This window comes from Haliotis rubra, unplaced genomic scaffold, assembly GCF_003918875.1.
Source record: "Haliotis rubra isolate DU_JTF1 unplaced genomic scaffold, ASM391887v1 Scf558, whole genome shotgun sequence".
Lineage (NCBI taxonomy): Eukaryota > Metazoa > Mollusca > Gastropoda > Lepetellida > Haliotidae > Haliotis > Haliotis rubra.
Genome location: NW_025767255.1, coordinates 615449 through 636932, shown reverse-complemented (window position 1 = coordinate 636932; position 21484 = coordinate 615449). Strand labels below are relative to the sequence as shown.

At 40.7% G+C, this 21484-nt stretch overlaps 1 protein-coding gene across 1 annotated transcript in view; it reads left to right on the top strand.

Moving 5' to 3' along the window:
• LOC124253889 overlaps positions 1-21484 on the top strand; it is a 104255-nt gene that overhangs the window by 19826 nt on the left and 62945 nt on the right. Inside the window, exons 13-29 of the mRNA XM_046687743.1 lie at positions 100-258; positions 2084-2175; positions 2978-3134; positions 3293-3328; positions 3956-4129; positions 4538-4666; positions 5983-6096; positions 6463-6519; positions 7401-7532; positions 8009-8202; positions 10851-10992; positions 12268-12602; positions 13520-13661; positions 13812-13990; positions 16751-16894; positions 18790-18928; positions 20019-20149. Coding sequence (XP_046543699.1) covers positions 100-258; positions 2084-2175; positions 2978-3134; positions 3293-3328; positions 3956-4129; positions 4538-4666; positions 5983-6096; positions 6463-6519; positions 7401-7532; positions 8009-8202; positions 10851-10992; positions 12268-12602; positions 13520-13661; positions 13812-13990; positions 16751-16894; positions 18790-18928; positions 20019-20149 — 2456 coding nt within the window. The remainder of the gene's footprint in view (positions 1-99; positions 259-2083; positions 2176-2977; positions 3135-3292; positions 3329-3955; positions 4130-4537; positions 4667-5982; positions 6097-6462; positions 6520-7400; positions 7533-8008; positions 8203-10850; positions 10993-12267; positions 12603-13519; positions 13662-13811; positions 13991-16750; positions 16895-18789; positions 18929-20018; positions 20150-21484) is intronic.

Below are 21484 nucleotides of genomic sequence, written 5' to 3'. Positions count from 1 at the left end.
TCAATGTGTTAAATGGACCGAAGTCGAAGACAGTGTTTGGAATGCTGTACATGAACGCCTGATTCAGCTAACATGTTGTGTTCCTTGTGTGTGTTCCAGCTAACAACGTGACCTGCCCGAGTCAATGGGTGCTGTTCCGACAAGACTGCTACTTCCTTGGGTCCCACCTCAACTGGACGATGGCGCAGAATTTCTGTAGCGTCAGTGGTGGTTCTCTCACCACTATTCGGGATCCCTTAGAGCAGTCTTTCCTCATTGGTAGGACAAAGGGTTTATAACACATATAGATAATATCAGTCTTATGTTATTTGATATAAAACGTATCAACCCAAGTCAATACATATTAAAGTGTGAGTGAGTCTAGTTTTTGCCACTTTTAGCGATATTCCAGCTATATCAGGGCGGGGGACACCAGAAATGGGTTTCACACATTGTACCCATGTTGGGAATTGAACCCGGGTCTTCATAATCCACCGTCCCTTGACATCTGCAGAGAACACACGGATGAAGTTCTTTTCTTCAGACCAAATTATTTGTGCAACTTCTCAGTTTATAAACAGTAATACCAAGTGTCTTGAGCATAAATACACAGCTAACCCTGTTCAGTGACAGTGATTAGTCATTTTCCTGTAAATTTATGGCAATCGATGACATCACTTTTAACAGCAAAACACAACTTTCAATCCACCAAACAAAGATTTGGTCAGGAAAAAACAACAGCTTTAAACCTTGAATGCCTGAAGAAATATGTTTCTATTTGGTAATAATTTATTAAGTGCTTACATTTGGAGTAGGAGACTACTGGAGTATTTTTTTAATTTTTATATGGATAAATTAAATTTCTGAACAACCCTAGGTGAAACTTGATGAAAAATGTCATATTTGTTTTATGAATAACTAAATTGATATATATGGAAGCAGTGTTTATGGAAAGCTTTCTTAGGTCTAACAATATGGCTGTGATGAATATGATACATGTCATGAATATTGGGTACCGAATACAGTAACAAGTTAGCAGTTTATGTATTATTAAATATATTATGAACAATAACCATATGACAACAAATTAATTCTAGGACATGTTTTGACCATGTTGACAGTGTTACTTATCAAGACAATGGCCGATATATAAGAGTGTTGACTATTATCGTGCCTTGCTTGGATCTGTTACTTTCTTCAAATCTGGGTTGAATAAATAACACCTAAATTCCAGTACAAAATACTCCTTTTTAAAAAATTCATGAATATTTGATTCAAGTGATCAGAAATAATGAATTGAATTCATGAAGGGATAGGGTGCGATTCACCGAAGAGACAAGTAAGTCATAACATTTACTGTGTACCGACCCATCTGTTGGTCATCTGATGGTCAGGTGACCTGGCCAGATGATATGCACCGTTGCTCATGTTCTTAGTCACTGGTTTGCCTCGTGCAGATTTGGGTATATACCAGTTCCCATGATATTGTTGAACATGGTTCACTCAAGCACATATAACAATAATTGATTTCTATAGCACCTAGTGCCCATCGACAGGTGCTTACTGGCGCTATGAAAAAGTTAAAACCAAAACCATGCACATATATCCACACAATCCTGTCTCGTGGAATTCTGAGTGGAAGAGGAGGGTTTTAACTAGAGTCTTGAAAAGGTCTTTGGATTTGGTGTTTCTTAGTTCAGATGGCAGAGAGTTCCATAACTGGGGACTGCAGACTGAGAAGGTACAGTCAGACACCGTAGAGGTAGACAGAGGCTGATCAAGTAGAACACCACTGGAGGATATCAGCATCCTTCTTTGTACTTCTGACATGAACAAATTATGTTATGCACACATAAATGCATGTTTGTGTGGGAATATAATGAATAGGTGCATGTATGTAGATGAGATCAGGAAATCAGATAATGAAAGAATTGTTCTGCTCGAAAAATGTGATGCTTAACACCAAAGCATGCAAGTATCAACATGGATAATTTTTAATAATATTTTTGTAGAAATCTGAAGATCAGTATAAGATTTCCCATTCCTTAAGATGGCTAACCGTTTAAGGGCTGTTGTAATATCTACCTCTGGTTGTATGTTCCAGAAAAAATGCTACAACAAGGAAATGCATGGATAGGACTCAAACGAGATCGACAGACATCAAACCATGATTTTATCTGGGTTGACAATACACCAGTAAGTTGGTTTTACCTTGGTGGACAATGTCATGTTGTTTCTTCAGTGTTTTGTCAGTATAACTCCTTTGCTTTTGTCATTCTATTCTGTCTGTCATAATGTTTGTGAGTCTGGTTTAATGCCGTTTTTTAATGGAATTGAAACACAGGACACAGAGACACACAAAGATATCATATCAGATGATATAATGAGCTTGTAATTGATGTTCGTGGTATTTTCATGATTTGATGTTCATTGATGAAGAATGAAACTTGGGCTTTCAGCATGGTGAACACATTAACCCCTGAGCTACCCCACACACCGTTTCCCTGACAACTATGTTGAGAATCACATCTCTGGTTTGCAGGATTATGCATCAGTTGTTTTGAACATTGATCAGTTCAAACATTTTCTTTCATTTTTCTGTACTTCCATATTCACAATACTGATATATTGATGCCCAAACAATGGGTGGCATAGACCAAAGTTTGACAAAGTTTATAAATAAAAACCTGCACATTAAAGAGCCTTCTATAAATCTTTTTTAAAAAACAGAGACAATTTTTTTAAAATTATTCCACAAATCACCACTGATGACTTCCAAACATTTAGAGTGAATAAGTTTTGTTTAAAGCCTCTTTTTAGCAGTACTAGAGCACAAACACAAGGGGGAACACCAATCATGACTTCCCACATTATACCCTATCGGGAATTGAACCACAAGCCAATCCCATAATTCGTAAGCATTGAGCATATCTTTATATCAAGAAATTAACATTAACAGGCACTAATGTTTTCACTAATTACTTTTGTTTGCTTCCAGCTGACGTTCAACAACTTCGCCCCCGGAGAGCCTAACTCTCATGACCAGGTGGGCCAGGAGTGTGTCGACGCCCAGTTTGTCCGGTCGCCCTACCCTGGCAGTTGGCGAGACAACTGGTGCAAGCAACAACACAACTTCATCTGCCGGAGCCCTGCAAGTGAGTCACTGTGTTGGAGGTCATCATCAAACATTACTTGAAGGCTTCCAGACTTTCATAACCATGTGAATCAATGGATATGTATATATATAGATCATGTTTACTTTCATGATTTGATGTTTATGGTATTTCATGATTTGATGATTCTTCTCTTTCAGTCGGTGCCACAGCAACTCCAGGTGCAGCCGTCACAGGTAAGGGAGATAACTGTGGTTCTCTGCTGGCAAATGTTCCACCAAAGTTCCAAATCCAGAACACTTCAGTTGTGAAGTCAGTAAGATACATTTGGTTAATACAGTGGGCTTTTGAAAATATTTTGCCATGTTTGTATGTAAGCAAGTCAGAATCAAGAGGGTAATATTGATTATGGTCACATATTTTACATGAATATGTGGAGTTAAGCCACCTTGGGGGGTTAAATGACCATCACCCTTCCACTGTCTGTACATGTTTAAGCAGTAACAGATCTGTTTCAGCACCCTCGTCAAATGACCTTCACCCTTCCACTGTCTGTACATGTTTCAGCAGTGACAGATCTGTTTCAGCACCTTGGTCAAATGACCTTCACCCTTCCACTGTCTGTACATGTTTCAGCAGTGACAGATCTGTTTCAGCCCCCTCGTCAAATGACCTTCACCCTTCCACTGTCTGTACATGTTTCAGCAGTAACAGATCTGTTTCAGCTCCCTTGTCAAATGACCTTCACCCTTCCACTGTCTGTACATGTTTCAGCAGTGACAGATCTGTTTCAGCTCCCTCGTCAAATGACCTTCACCCTTCCACTGTCTGTACATGTTTCAGCATTGACAAATCTGTTTCAGCTCCCTGGTCCTACCGATGTGGACCCAACTGGATCTTCAACGGCATGGAGAGTTCCTGCTACCAGGTGATAGTCGGGGCTACCAAGAACTGGGTGGATGCCAGGGCAGACTGCCTCAGACAGGGGTCTGACCTGGTCAGCATAGATGGGCCGAAAGAACAAACCTTTCTGCAAGGTACACATGTGTTCAGATTCATGTCCCCAGCACTGCAGGTTAAATCAGGTTGCCGACCTCAATGTAGGTTCTCTATGGGAATTCTGGGGTAGATCAGGTTGTCAGGCCTGAATGCAGGTTCTATATGGGAATTCTGGAGTAGATCAGGTTGTCAGACCTCAATTCAGATGCTCAATGGGAATTCTGGGGTGGATCAGGTTGTCAGACCTCAATTCAGGTGCTCTATAGGAATTCCAGGTTAGATCAGGTTGTCAGACCTCAATGTAGGTTCTCTATGGGAATTCTGTGGTAGATCAAATGTCACACCTCAATGCAAATTCTCTTTGTGTATTCCATGGTCAATCAGGTTGTTAGACATACAAATGTTAGGTGCTTAATTTTGTTGAATTTTACTACATGCTTTTGCAGCTGTCCTGTCTGCTGGTGAGTATGCTGCTGTCCAAGAGTGGTTCTGGATCGGTGCCAATGACAAGAACCGAGAGGGAGGATGGGAGTGGAGCAACAAGGCACCGTTCCGATATGTCAACTGGCATCCAGGTAGGAATCAGGGATGCAGAGATGCATGCTTCTGGTTCACAACTGAGGACAGAAAATGCAGGGATATATTTAGGCCGTGACAGGCAAATATTGAAAAATCTTTGGTTTGTTCAAAATTTCAGAATTTTTAAAAAGTCTATATTTTCACATTGAAATTTCATTGATATTTCACATTGAAATATTTGACACTGAATTCAATGCATTATTGTAACCTAAATTCATTTAATCAACTCTGGTCTTGTTATCAGTAAAATAGAAGTCAACTCCTCAAAACTGTCATTTTAATTATGAATATGACAGCATGAATTTGAAAATTCTAAGTTGGGAATGTTTTGTAGTGTTGGGAATTGGATAAAGTCTCATAATTGATGATTGGTACATTACAACCGATCAATCATCGAAAATAATTGGTCAGCATCATTTATCAAATTTTTCTGGTTATGTTTGTTACTGCACAAAAAACAAAGAAAAAACATGTAGTTCTTATGAGTCTTTTTGCAAATTCCACAAAATGCATGTGCAAATTTAACATCTTTAAAGGATGACTAGTATGTTAGGAACATATATTTCCTGGAGTCTTTAAGATAAATTGAATCCTGACTTGGAACGAGCTTGTAATGTTTATGAAATGTAACAGACAAAACCAACCTTGTGAAATATATTGTTAATGCAAACAAGTGTTCCAGAATTGTTTGTGTTCGATTATGAGAAAGTGGATCGATTGCTTGGTCGTTGCGTCATTGCGACCAATCTTCGATTATTTCAATTAATCGGACCACCAGTAATGTTTTGACATTGACTTCAGACCAAATATCAGCCACTGCAATGGGATGGTAACTATAATTCTCCCTTAATCATTTGTTGATCGAGTTCATTGAGGTTATTTGTCCTAATTACACACAACAATGATGATGATGTCAAATCTTGGGGTCCTAGTCAAAAGGGCCACAAGAAAGTCAAAAGGGCCACAAACGCCTTAGCAATAGGGCCGCATCAAAAAGTCAAAAGGGCCATATCAAAAAGTCAAAAGGGCCTCAGGCCCCTAGTCAGAAGGGCCCCCATATAAAAAATGTAGCCCATGAATGAAGATGACTTGAGAAGGAAATGTTATCTGTGATTTGATATTAGTCTCATCAGTGTGGTCACAACTGACTGTCTGCCAACCCGTTGTCATTTGAACCTTTTCATGAATTGGATGAATGTTTGAATTGTTGAATAGGGGACCACACTATGTTCACGATGCTTCAGTGAATCGGCTTCATCTGTTTGTGTTGTTATTGCTGCTGTTGATCAGGGATCTCCTGAATAATCTACAGGTGAACCCAACTCGATGGGCGAGGAGGACTGCTCTCAGATGGTCCCTAAGTGGAGCTACCAGTGGAACGACAAGAAGTGCTCAGTACTCAACAACTACATCTGCGAGAAATCAGGTGAGCTAATTACACTGACATGTTTTTATTACATAATTACTGTAGATTCTTGAAATTTTCGCATTTATCCTATAGGGTAGGGTGTGCTTATTCTTTCAGTGAACACCTGACATCATCACTGGTTTTCAGTGACCCAGTCATCATTTTCACTGCCATTTTGCCCTTTGCATCGCTGATACTGAAATTATGTTGTATATATTTGTTTTGAGAAATTTAATAAATGTTGGTCTTTGTGTCCTGTTTATGACAGCAGGGGATACAACTGCTGAATTAACTCTCTCCTTCTCCAGACTAAACTTTCAATCCCTAACATGTCTGGATTACATGATGTACATGTTCCCTGATGTGACGTATCTTCTGTTGCAGCATCACCAGAGACGACCATAGCTCCATCAGTAACTCAGACAACACCAGTGGGAAAAGGTGATGTTCTTGATCTCTTCCAACATGGCATACATGTAGTACTATTCTGTCATGACAGTTTAGAATCATGCTTTGTCATTGACCCGTGAAGATCCGGGTTAGAATTGATCTTCAGTAACCCATGCTTGTCGTAAGAGGCGACTAACGGGATCGGGTGGTCAGACTCGCTTACTTGGTTGACACATGCGCAGATCGATGCTCATGCTGTTGATCACTGGATTGTCTGGTTCAGCCTTGATTATTTACAGACCACCGCCATATAGCTGGAATATTGCTGAGTGCGGCGTAAAACTAAACTCACTCCCTCACTTTGTCATTGGTTGACCAGATCATTATTTTATTGATATGGCATTACCTTGAAAAAAAATCACATATTCAGAAGCACTTATTTTGAAAGCTTCTTGTGTGGCAGTTTGAAATACTGATCTTGCCTTATTCACATTGCTAATAACATGCTATGGTGGGGGTTTCCATATCATAGCTCATCTGGTCTAGACGGCTATGTAGGCTTTTGTTATCACAACTCATCCAGCCCCCTGGCAGAGGTGTATTTTAAATTTTTATGATTCTTCTCCAAAATGGTTTCAAATGGAGCAAAATTGTTTAATTTCAGTCATTATTTAAATGTAATGTATTGCAACAGTGTTATAGAATTGTACATTCATTGTTGCAGATGTAGAAACATTGTGGATATTTGGTATTTGTTTGTTTGTTTATTACTTTTTAAACATTTTTTAACATTTGTCCTCAGTGTTATGCAGATAATATTTGAATATGATGACAGCTCCTGCTGACTAAATACAAGGTGAGCTACAGTGCCGCAAGTGAGTTCACTTATAATCTTTACTTGTGAAAGCAATGAGCTCCTTCTCCTTCTCCAGATCTGTGCAAGGCTGAGCCTATGATATCAGGGAACTACAGTCTTCCACCAGGACAGGGGGCGCTAGTGGCACAGTCAGCCCGAGACCCCAGTCATGGACCCGAGGCATCAAGACTCATCCCAGGAAACACAGGTAGTAAGATGAATGTGTAGACAGGCAGCTTTCAGAATTCACCCCCGTATACTGGATTACATGCTAGACTACTAAATTGTCTTGATGAGTAAAAATCCAATGTTGGCAGTTCTCCTTGACAAGAACATTTGACTGTCGTAATTCTGAACCAGTTCTCATAGATCGTTTGCAAGTTTAGTTGATAGGGTACTAAGATTCACTTGGTTGATGACGTGTCATCGTATCCTGATGACATGGGGTGTTGCCCATTACATCAATCACTGACTCAGGCAGGTCAAGTAGCTGGAATACTGCAGGGTGGGGGTAAGCGACAAGGGAACAAGAAGATATTAAGTAACTTCCTTGCAATTCTAGCGATATTGACTAAAACAAATATGATTTCTGTAATCAGTGTCCAAATTTATAATGTAGAGACGTGTTTGCCTCTAGCAGTTTAGAATGTCCTACAAATGTTATGACCAATTTCCTCCTTCCAGGTGGATGGTCATCAGCCATGACTGCTCAAGGTCAGTGGATCTCTGCCACCTTCTACAACATCATCATCACCCGCGGGATTCAGATTGTGGGACGCAGCGACATTGGAGAGTGGGTCACCAAGTTCAAGTTAATGTATCAGTATGACTTCTTCAGCCCATGGTACACATACCAGGACCCGCCAGCTGTCGATAAGGTATTTACTTGACAAAATTTTGCTTGAAGGTACTTAGGGGTCAATAAGGTACTTGCTTGATGGTATGTAGGGGTTGATAAAGTACTTGATTAAAGGTACTTAGGGGTCGATAAGGTACTTGCTTGAAGGTACTTACGAGTTGATAAGGTACTTGCTTGATGGTACTTAGGGGTCGATAAGGTATTCGCTTGAAGGCACTTAGGGGTTGATAAGGTACTTGCTTGATGGTACTTAGGGGTTGATAAGGTACTTACTTGAAGGTACTTAGGGGTTGATAAGGTACTCGCTTGAAGGTATTTAGGGGTTGATAAGGTACTTGCTTGAAGGTACTTAGGGGTTGATAAGGTACTTACTTGAAGGTACTTAGGGGTCGATAAGGTACTCACTTGAAGGTACTTAGGGGTCAATAAGGTACTTGCTTGATGGTACTTAGGGGTCAATAAGGTACTTGCTTGAAGGTACTTAGGGTTGATTGATAATGTACTTTGTTGAAAGGTACTTAGGGGTTGATAATGTACTTACTAAGGTACTCGCTTGAAGGTACTTAGGGGTTGATAAGGTACTTGCTTGATGGTACTTAGGGGTTGATAAGGTACTTACTTGAAGGTACTTAGGGGTTGATAAGGTACTCGCTTGAAGGTACTTAGGGGTTGATAAGGTACTCGCTTGAAGGTACTTAGGGGTTGATAAGGTACTCGCTTGAAGGTACTTAGGGGTTGATAAGGTACTTACTTGAAGGTACTTAGGGGTCGATAAGGTACTCGCTTGAAGGTACTTAGGGGTCGATAAGGTACTCACTTGATGGTACTTAGGGGTTGATAATGTACTCGCTTGAAGGTACTTAGGGGTTGATAAGGTACTCACTTGATGGTACTTAGGGGTCGATAAAGTACTTGCTTGAAGGTACTTAGGTGTTGATAATGTACTTGCTTGATGGTACTTAGGGGTCGATAAAGTACTTGCTTGATGGTTCTTAGGGGTCAATAAGGTATTTGCTTGATGGTACTTAGGGGTCAATAAGGTACTTGCTTGAAAGTACTTAGGGGTCGATAAGGTATTTGCTTTAGGGTACTTGCTTTAAAGTATCTTTAAGTTACTTTTAGGGATTTTCCATGATTTTGTGTGGGACTAGGACATGCATATGTTTGTGTGAAACTCCATATGTTTGTGTGAAACTCCATATGTTGGTGTAAGACTATCCACATATTGGTGTGAGACTATCCACATGTTTGTGTGAGACTATCCACATGTTTGTGTGAGACTATCCACGTGTTTATGTGAGACTATCCACGTGTTTGTGTGAGACTATCCATGTGTTTCTGTGAGACTATCCACGTGTTGGTGTGAGACTACCCATGTGTTGGTGTGAGACTATCCATGTGTTTGTGTGAGACTATTCACATGTTGGTGTGAGACTATCCATGTGTTGGTGTTAGACTATTCACATGTTGGTGTGAGACTGTCCATGTGTTGGTGTGAGACTATCCACATGTTTGTGTGAGACTATCCATGTGTTTCTGTGAGACTATCCACGTGTTGGTGTGAGACTACCCATGTGTTGGTGTGAGACTATCCATGTGTTTGTGTGAGACTATTCACATGTTGGTGTGAGACTATCCATGTGTTGGTGTTAGACTATTCACATGTTGGTGTGAGACTGTCCATGTGTTGGTGTGAGACTATCCACATGTTTGTGTGAGACTATCCATGTGTTGGTGTGAGACTATCCACATGTTGGTGTGAGACTATCCACATGCTTGTCTGAGCCTATCCACATGTTGGTGTGAGACTATCCACATGTTTGTGTGAGACTACCCATGTGTTGGTGTGAGACTATCCATGTGTTTGTGTGAGACTATTCACATGTTGGTGTGAGACTATCCACATGTTTGTGTGAGACTACCCATGTGTTGGTGTGAGACTATCCATGTGTTTATGTGAGACTATTCACATGTTGGTGTGAGACTATCCATGTGTTGGTGTGAGACTATGCACATGTTGGTGTTAGACTATTCACATGTTGGTGTGAGACTGTCCATGTGTTGGTGTGAGCCTATCCACATGTTGGTGTGAGACTATCCACATGCTTGTCTGAGCCTATCCACATGTTGGTGTGAGACTATCCACATGTTTGTGTGAGACTACCCATGTGTTGGTGTGAGACTATCCACATGTTGGTGTGAGACAATCAATGTGTTCGTGTGAGACTATCCTCATGTTGGTGTGAGACTATCCTTGTGTTGGTGTGAGACTATCCACATGTTGGTATGAGACTGTCCACGTGTTTGTGTGAGACTATCCACATGTTGGTGTGAGACTATCCATGTGTTGGTGTGAGACTATGCACATGTTGGTGTTAGACTATTCACATGTTGGTGTGAGACTGTCCATGTGTTGGTGTGAGACTATCCACATGTTTGTGTGAGACTATACATGTGTTGGTGTGAGACTATCCACATGTTTGTGTGAGACTATCCACATGCTTGTCTGAGCCTATCCACATGTTGGTGTGAGACTATCCACATGTTTGTGTGAGACTACCCATGTGTTGGTTTGAGACTATCCATGTGTTGGTGTGAGACTATTCACATGTTGGTGTGAGACTATCCATGTGTTGGTGTGAGACTATCCATTTGTTTACACTGCAGGTGTTTACAGGCTGCATGGACAGTGACACAGCGGTAGAGATATTCCTCAACTTCCCTATAGAAGCCAAATCCATCAAGCTGATGCCCACAGCATGGAACAAGGGAATATCTCTCAAGTGGGAAATCCTTGGATGTATTGAAGGTAGTCACAAGATTACACATTGATTAGATTTGAGACCAAATGACTCCTGATGACCCCATGCATGTTCAAATAGTGATTCCAAGGCAGAATCAATCTTCAGGACCCCATGCATGTTCAAAAAGTGATTGCAAGGCAGAATCAATCTTCAATCCTCAGGACCCTTCAGGACCCCATGCATGTTCAAAATAGTGATTGCAAGGCAGAATCAATCTTCAGGACCCCATGCATGTTCAAATAGTGATTCCAAGGCAGAATCAATCTTCAGGACCCCATGCATGTTCAAAAAGTGATTGCAAGGCAGAATCAATCTTCAGGACCCCATGCATGTTCAAAAAGTGATTGCAAGGCAGAGTCAATCTTCAGGACCCCATGCATGTTCAAATAGTGATTCCAAGGCAGAATCAATCTTCAGGACCCCATGCATGTTCAAATAGTGATTGCAAGGCAGAATCAATCTTCAGGACCCCATGCATGTTCAAAAAGTGATTGCAAGGCAGAATCAATCATCAGGACCCCATGCATGTTCAAATAGTGATTCCAAGGCGGAATCAATCTTCAGGACCCCATGCATGTTTAAATAGTGATTGCAAGGCAGAGTCAATCTTCAGGACCTCATGCATGTTTAAATAGTGATTCCAAGGCAGAATCAATCTTCAGGACCCCATGCATGTTCAAAAAGTGATTGCAAGGCAGAATCAATCTTCAGGACCCCATGCATGTTCAAAAAGTGATTGCAAGGCAGAATCAATCTTCAGGACCCCATGCATGTTCAAATAGTGATTGCAAGGCAGAATCAATCTTCAGGACCCCATGCATGTTCAAAAAGTGATTGCAAGGCAGAATCAATCTTCAGGACCCCATGCATGTTCAAATAGTGATTGCAAGGCAGAATCAATCTTCAGGACCCCATGCATGTTCAAATAGTGATTGCAAGGCAGAATCAGTCCTTGGGACCCCATCTTTGTTGTTATGTTGTGGTTTCATGACAAAATGGTTCCTTAGTACCTCGCACAAGTTCCAGGGTGATTCCAGGGAAGATGACTTTTCCATTGCTATGTTGAATCTGAGGCAAGCAGGACCCTGGTACCAACGAAGGTCCTTGACCTTCATACATGTGCCTTATCATAGCCCAGTCTGCATTGACAAGTTTGCACATTCCATCTGTCATTTTACTGCCTAGTTTTTGGGTGATTATGGTGATATTCATGATAGCTGATTCCATGTTTAATCACTCTGTCTATCATCAAAGTTGCAAATTATTTCCACTACTTTCAGAGGATTGCTATGCAGACTACGGAGTGAGTGGTCCTCTGTTTGTCCAAGATGGTGGCTTCAGTGCCTCCAGTATTCTTGACCCTCAACACACTCCACACGATAGTCGCCTCCATGCTAATGGAGTACATTATATCCCGTCCTGCTGGAAGCCGAAATTATCTGACCCAGCACATTGGCTGGAGATTGACCTTGGATCTGTAAAGGTCATACGAGGTGTTACCACAGAAGGCAATCCAGATGCCCCAGAGTGGGTCACCAAGTACAAAGTGATGTACAAGATTCAGGACGGAAGCCCTCAATACTTCACCTACCAGCAACCATATGGAACAGATTATGTAAGACTGAAATATTATATTTGTTTAAACTGAAAATTTATCAAACTGAACTTTATTCAGCAACACATGCTCATAACATCCTCTATGTCCCTATGGCTCAAAAAGTTTATGAATGCAGTTTTGCTCTATATGGCTGGCATAATGCCGATGTGACGTAAAGCCCAACTCAACTCAACTGTGGCTCAAATTCGGTTAACACAGATGCCATCCACTCCAATTTTGGCGGAGTTACTCTGATTTTCAAATACAACTTCCGCTCTCCGATTTGAGAAAATAAAAAATATGTTATGAATTTAGAATGTTTGAAATAAGTTTAGTAAATATCCATTGAAATATATAAATTTGAGTTGTCTTATCTGGTCAGGTATGCCCAGAAAATGCAGGAAATTGTATATTTCCGTGCTAAATCTAAAAAAATTCCAGAGCCCCACCGTCGAGAGGTCGACTTTGGTCCACTGTAAGGTCTACTGTAGCTACATTGTAGGTCCAATGCAGGTCCACTGAAGATCTCCTGTAGGTCCACTGTGAGTCCCCTGAATGTCCACTGTAGGTTCCCTGTAAGTCTACTGACGTTCTCCTATAGGTCCCTTGTAGGTCATTGTCTGTCCTCCTAAGGACCCCCCTGTAGGTCTCCAACAAACTGCTGATCTGAAGAGGGAGTTCATTGATTGGTTTTCAGGCATACCGCACAGATTTGGATAGACACTTACTGGATTGTCTGACCCACATTTGTTTGGTGACACACCTCTGTCATATAGTAGGAATATTGCTTATGGCAATGTGAATCACAAGTCATTTCTGAACATGCATTCATCCTGCTCTGACAGCACCATTCTATGTCTTAAATATTACCCTCAATATTGTTGCCTCAAATAGTCATGCACTGTAATAGACACTCTCTTCACACTTTGTTTCAGATATTTACTGGAAATACCATCAACAATGTCTCTGTCACCAACTTCATGAAGTCTCACTTCCAAGCCCAATATGTTCGCCTCACAGTCATCAGTTACTATACAGCAGTCGCCCTCAGAGTCGACTTCTTTGTGTGTCCCATCAGTAGGTTCTCACTGAGCTGTCCGAATGTTAAACGGAGAAATTGATTTTGATATTTATACCAGATTAATGGATTGTTGTACAGTTAACAATCAAATATTCCTGAGAGAGGGTGGAATCTTGACAGTAACTGAAGAAGAACCCCTGTTTCAGCATGTCGAGAGATTCCTCTGATTGATGGACCACAGAAGATTGATGACAGTCAGCTCACAGCTTCATCCTCCCTCAACTCGGAACACGGCCCTCAACGGTCCCGCCTGAACCAGCCCGCCCAGGGCGACTACATCGGGGCCTGGGAGGCAGAGTATAACGACAAGAACCAGTACATTCAGGTCGGTCTGAGCTTTCATGTACAATGATGGAGGTTTATACTAAGTGGGGACATGGATAGCCAAGTTGTCAGAGCAGGTCCATGGGTTCCTCGGTTTGAATCAAACTTTGCCTTGATTATGTTTCTGGGTCAGTCAATACTATGTCTGTTACAGTTCATACATACATAAACTCATGTGCCGTATTAAGTTCACAAAATTGCCACTGTGATTCTTGCCAGCAGTGGCTAGTTCTTTTAATTTTAAATGAAAGTCTATTTCAACTTAGCAGTAGGGTCTGAAATTTTAGGGGGTACAAATTTGACTTAACACTTGTTACATTTTGTAAACGAAAGGGGAATAACTCTCAAGTGCTTAGTTTGATGTCTGCTCAAAGTGTCATGGCACCTAGAGGGAAAGATCTTACTGCCTATCAGAAAAAGCTCATATTAAGTTTGAATTCAGAAGGCAAGCGTGGAAGTGAAATGGGTAAAATAACTGGAATTAATAGGTTTACTGTCTGTAAATTTCTGAAGAGGTTTTCTCAAGGAGGAAATACAGAAAATCGTCAGAGAAGTGGCAGGAGAAGAAAATCAACTGACTGAAGCTTTATTGAAGATTGTTAAGTGTATCAGGAGGAAGTCTCTTCAGGATATATCTTTACTTTGGAACCAGACATCTCAAGTAAGACTATTAAGGAGGACAATACAAAGGCGTCTTCATGAAAATGGTTTTCATAGAAGAGTTGGGAAGAAGAAAACCACCATATCCACTCAAAACAGGTTCAAGAGAAGAGCCTTTGAGATCGAATGTAAATAGAGATTGGTCTAGGGTAATATTTTCAGATGAGACTCAAATTGTTGTAGGAAAAGATCAGAAAGTTTATATTTGGAGGACTAATGAAGAAAAGTGGAAACCCCGGTGCCTTGGTGTGTATAGAGATAGAAATGCCCCACGTCTCAGTGTGATGTTTTGGTGGTGTATTTGTTTTGAAGGTGTTGGAACCCTTGTCGATGTAGATGGTCATATCAACTCTACAAAGTATATAAATATACTGGACAGCAACCTTTGGCCAATAATAGCCAAACTTCCAACATGTTGGGGCTATATATTTCAAGAGGAGAATTGTCCTGTCCATGTTTCTATACAGACAATTCAGTGGAAACGTGAGAATGACATTAAGACAATGAATTGGCCTCCTCAGTCCCCAGACTGTAATATCATTGAAAATGTAAGGAGAACTCTGAAAATCAGGCTACAGAGACAGTTACATGAAATGCAAAAAACAAGCAGCATCTGATAGATCACGTTCAAGGCACAGGCCCTCGTGTCTTTGCGAAGATTAATGATTACAAATTTTTATTTTTTTTAGATGACCCCCGTCTCGAAATGCTACGCAGTACAATACATTATGACAAGGCCGGACATTTCAGTATACCCTACCTGCTTGCTTTGCCGATCGCTACGCTACCATCGCATGTAATCAATTAAACTTAATGTGAACATAATCATGGATGATTGGCCTATCGATCACCAATCATGAAACCTACCAATTCTATATTGTCATTTCTGTAAATCGATTGAAACCCGATTTTGACTCTTAACTAAACGATCTTGACACAAATGGATGATAATATGTTCGCACAAAACAGGGGTGTGGTCGAAGCAAGCCCTCTGATTGGTCAAAGCTTGCAAATCTGCATTTCTTTATAAATTCGTGGGATTTTTTTTCTTTCATCGACTTCTAAATGTAAGAATATTTTTCGAGCAATGGCTTCACAGAGAAAGCATCAGTTGTAAATGTCTCCTAAACAAGGACCAACCAACCAGAGGGCTTGCTTTGACCACACCCTCGTTTTGTGCGGACACATCGTCATCCATTTGTGTCAAGATCGTTTAGTTGGGGGTCAAAATCGGGTTTCAGTCGACTTGCATAAATAACAATAAAGAAGTGGTAGGTGTCATAGTGGTGCTCGATAGGCCATCATCCATGATTATGTTTACATTAAGTTTTAATTGATTGCATGCGATGGTAGCCTAGCAATCGGTAAAGCAGGCGGGTAGGTACACCGAAGTGTCCGGCCTTGTCATAATGTATTGAACTGTGAAGCATTTCGTGTCGGGGGTCATCTCAAATGTTTTATGCTTTTTTAACGTCTTTAATCCTCACGCAGACATGAGGGCCTGTGGTTCAAGGTATCTGGACATCACTTACTCCAGAGTACATAAAATCACTGTATTCTACTCTACCTAAGCGATTGAGGGCTGTACTTGCAGTAAATGGCTATATTACTAAATACTGAAAATATCAGGTAAGTGGCATCAGGCATTATTTTGAAATCAAACTTTATTTACATCCCATCACAGTTAGCGAAAATTACATGGCGGGCATTTTGTGAACTTTATTATGGCACATGAGTGTACATACTTTCACTCATGAAAAGTCATATTTGTTGCAGTTTGACAATAACACATCAATATAATGTTTTTGCAATCATTTCAATGGTGATTTGTCAAATAGTTCAAAATTATTTCCAGTCATAGCTGTTAGATTGACCAATGTGCTATGCATAATCTTATGAAAAATATATTCATTAAAAATTACGACAAAAACAGTGCAACATTGGAATATATTATTTCTGAATAAAATAGTCTCATATATAATTCTTCCAATTATTCCATCAAATAGTTCAGAGTAATTTTATTAAGTATGATTCACTGGTACATTGGGAGGAAACATGAGTTGCATTTAACTGTGATGCCCTGCTGTTTGATGCTTGCCAGGTCGACCTGGGTCGTGTAGTGGAGGTGACGGCAGTAGCAACTCAGGGCCGAGATGACCAAAACCAGTTTGTGAGAGAGTACACCTTATCTTCATCTACTGATGGCAAAACCTGGTTCCCTTACTACGAGGGAACAACTGTGAAGGTACAGTGGAACAAGGGATTTATCTTACCGTATATTACCGTAGATAAGCTGAATTTTGTAGACCTAAATAAAAGCAGCCTGTAGAAGGGGGTCGGCTTATCTACAGGTAACACTTTCATCAAACTTTTTTTCTGGTGACCAGTAGGAAAATGACATCGTATCGTATCGTTTTGTGTGAACGAACAAGAGAAAACGACTTTGTCAGTGAAGATGTCACTAGACAAGATTATTTACATTATTTTCAGCTCTAATTGCTTTAATATTATATGCAAGGATTAAGATTACTGTGTGTATTTGTCTCGTATATAGAGCCGGAAATAGCAATCAGCTGTGCACACGTTTCCCGGTGATCTAGTTAAAACATTCTGACGCAGTGATCGGTAAAATATAATATCTAAAACTGTTATTTTACCAAGAGAAATATATCTCAGCATTTTGTAATTTTAATTACAGGTTTTGCTCTGTAAATGTAAAATATGTGTAATTAACACTAACATTATACGGGCCCTCAAGAACATCCTAAGCGGAAGTTGTACGCGCATGGAATGAGGTGAAATAAGCATGCCTTTTCATTTCATACACGTTTTCAACGATGTTATTGTAAACTAGCGGTCTATGGATGATGAGGCGGTAATCAGTTTGTGATTGTTGAGAATAATGTGAAATTGGTGCTATCGCAGTTGGAGCGAAAAGTGTAGCCTCACGAACATCAGGTAAGAGGAAGTTGTACGTGCTTGGAATGAGGTGAAATAAGCATGCCAGTTTGTTGACAATTGTGCTCGTCCTGCTACAATAAATATGACATTTAGCGAAACAAAATATAAATGTACGTATCCATTTTCTGTCAACTACACTTCATTTTGAGGCGTGAGTAGACTCAGTTTGATTGTGATGCTACGAATAATGAGTTATCAGTAAGTACCAGTTGTCTTGTGGTCTGAGTTGACTGCGATTAGGACTCCATTGCGGGGGGTCAGCTTAAGTACGAAACATACCATTTTGATACTGATTTTAAGGGTCAGCTTATCTATGAGATCAGCTTATCTACCGTAATATACGGTAACCAGAACTAAAACTGAATCTCAAAATCTGTACCAAGGTGCACTTTCACAGGACTACATTGGTGCTGCTTGAACGTTTATTAGCAGTGCAGTCAGTAAAATATTAAAAAGACAGGGTTTAGTTTCTTTTTAGCGGTCTTAACTAGTTCAGATTAATACCTGGTATACAAGATCTAAATTAAAAATAATGTACTTTCATTTTGAATAATTGTTCATCTTAACACCCTGTTTATGTAGCACAGATTGCAAGCTTGTCTGTACACACTTCAGCCAATCATATACCTCTTTGTCTTTAATTTCCATACATATTCATTTCAAAGGAAAACAGAAAAAACTGACCAATCATATAATTTGCTTTACTCTCAAGTACCCTCCCCAGGAAGATGGAAGTAGGGCGCTGCCAAGGCCTCTGGAACAAAATGGTGGTCTGCATGTAATGACATGTCTTAGTGATGAGGTCTTCTTGACAGTTTTCATCATAAATAGAGACATAATAGAAGGTTTTACAAGTATAGAAACTGAACTTAGTACTTGTTGTGATCAAAATGATCAATTTAAGTTCCGAAGTGTGGAATCAGCTGATCAGACTGATGTACAAACAGACTGTAGACCAAAGTGGGAGTAGCTGTTGTATACTGTGACACAGTCACTGACATATGAAAAGCATCCCGATAGAACGGTTAATACATGTTTTCACTCTGCATGGAATGAAGCACAGACCTGGCTAACTAAAAACAAAGAAAATGTTGAATTACCCCCATCTCGGGGACCAAATAGTTTGTTACATTTTTCATACTACATACAGATATATTTGTTGTTGTTTTGTATAATTAGCAATTTGATGGGAACTGGGACTCTAAGACGGTGAGGAAGTACTACCTGATGATCCCCATCAATGTCCGCTTCCTGAGGCTGTGGCCCACAGACTACCAGGACAGGATTTCTCTCAGATGGGAGGTGTATGGTTGCCCAGGTACGCTAACTCATTCCAGTTCATAGTTCACATTAAACTGTTCTGTTTTCCTTAATAGCCCAGGTACGCTGACTTGTCACAGTTCATAGTTCACATTAAACTGTTCTGTTTTCCTTAATAGCCCAGGTACGCTGACTCGTCACAGTTCATAGTTCACATTAAACTGTTCTGTTTTCCTTAATAGCCCAGGTACGCTGACTCGTCACAGTTCATAGTTCACATTAAACTGTTCTGTTTTCCTCAATAGCCCAGGTACGCTGACTCGTAACAGTTCATAGTTCACATTAAACTGTTCTGTTTTCCTTAATAGCCCTGGGGTATGCTGACTCGTCACAGTTCATAGTTCACATCAAACTGTTCTGTTTTCCTTAACAGTGAACTGTACATTTTCATCAGAATGTAGTTAGTATCCACTTAAACTGCTGATGATTGTGTATCCCATGTGACGAAAAGCCAGTAAGATATGTACAGTGGTATATTTGTATGATAAACGTAATTAACGTGTCTGTGTCGAGAACCTTACAAGACAGATGTAAAATATCTTTAACATGAAAGTTTAAATAATAAGAAAAAAGTCAAAGTCATCAATTCTTGAAAACAATATAACAAAAACCACTGTGTTTGATCAGTGGGTCACCCACACAGCTGCAGTTATAAAATCAATAGTATGTGTCGGATGTGGGGTGTGTGATCATGTATAAAATAGGGCTGTAGGGTAGCCAAGTGGTTAAAGCGTTCGCTTGTCACACTGAAGACCCAAGTTTGATTCTCCATATGGGTACAATGTGTGAAGCCCATTTTTGGCGTCCTCCACTGTGATATTGATGGAATATTGCTAAAAGCAGTGTAAAACTGAACTCACTCACTCACTCATTTATAAAATGCCGAGAATACCTGAAGAGAGGATGCTAGAATAACTTCATAGGATGTTTGATATGTTATTTTACATGCAACCCATCAAACAAATCAGATCTGGTTCTATTGCAAGATCTTTCAAAATATTCTATTTTAAATGAAAGGTCCATGCTAACATATATGTTTCCTTGAGTTTGACAGTGCAAGTCTCGAGTGTTGTATTCCTTGGTTCCAGGTCCGATGTCTGGGGTAGCGATTGGTTGTTTCACAGACGTTAAGGAAGACCGTGATCTGCCCTATGAACCCCTGACTGACCCCGCTGCTGGGGTGTGGCCTCCATCCTGTATACATCACTGTTACCTCAAGGTAGGCAGACTGGGGTGTGGCCTCTGTCCTGTATACATCACTGTTATCTCAAGGTAGGCAGACTGGGGTGTGGCCTCCGTCCTGTATACATCACTGTTATCTAAACGGTAGGCAGACTGGGGTGTGGCCTTCATCCTGTATACATCACTGTTATCTCAAGGTAGGCAGCCAGGGGTGTGGCCTCTGTCCTGTAAACATCACTGTTACTTCAAGGTAGGCAGACTGGGGTGTGGCCTCCGTCCTGTATACATCACTGTTACCTCAAGGTAGGCAGACTGGGGTGTGGCCTCTGTCCTGTATACATCACTGTTACCTCAAGGTAGGCAGACTGGGGTGTGGCCTCCGTCCTGTATACATCACTGTTACCTCAAGGTAGGCAGACTGGGGCGTGGCCTTCGTCCTATATACATCACTGTTACCTCAAGGTAGGCAGACTTGGGCGTGGCCTTCGTCCTTTATACATCACTGTTACCTCAAGGTAGGCAGACTGGGGCGTGGCTTCTGTCCTATATACATCACTGTTACCTCAAGGTAGGCAGACTGGGGCGTGGCCTTCGTCCTATATACATCACTGTTACCTCAAGGTAGGCAGACTGGGGCGTGGCCTTCGTCCTTTATACATCACTGTTATCTCAAGGTAGGCAGACTGGGGCGTGGCCTTTGTCCTATATACATCACTGTTATCTCAAGGTAGGCAGACTTGGGCGTGGCCTTCGTCCTGTATACATCACTGTTACCTCAAGGTAGGCAGACTGGGGCGTGGCCTTCGTCCTATATACATCACTGTTATCTCAAGGTAGGCAGACTGGGGCGTGGCCTCTGTCCTGTATACATCACTGTTATCTCAAGGTAGGCACACTTGTAAACATGATTTAGTTCCGAGTAGTAAATGTTCCGGTTCGGAATAAATGCCATGAAATCAAGAATGGATGACACTAATAAAAATTCCGCACATACGGCAAATATTCCATTAAACAGGAACAAATACCGTAGGCCTAACCTATTCCAGTCATTATTGAATGGAAAATGGACTCGTCCAACTTGTCAACATCTGTGATTCCTGTAGCCAGAAATACACGTGAATCATGTTAGATCTAGGTGAAAATCAAATTAACAAGTGGCCATTTGCTACACACTGCAGGAAGGTGCAACAGACCGATTATGGAGGCAGAGGAATACACTGCTCCAGTAGAGTATATTTGTGAAAACAAATGCAAGGAAAATGCCACAGAAAACAAAAAAAAGGGAAGCTTGTGATAAATAGTAACCAGAAATTAGCAACCATCGGAATGTGCCATATTGATCACTGTAGGTTTAGCAAAACTGTAGATCAAA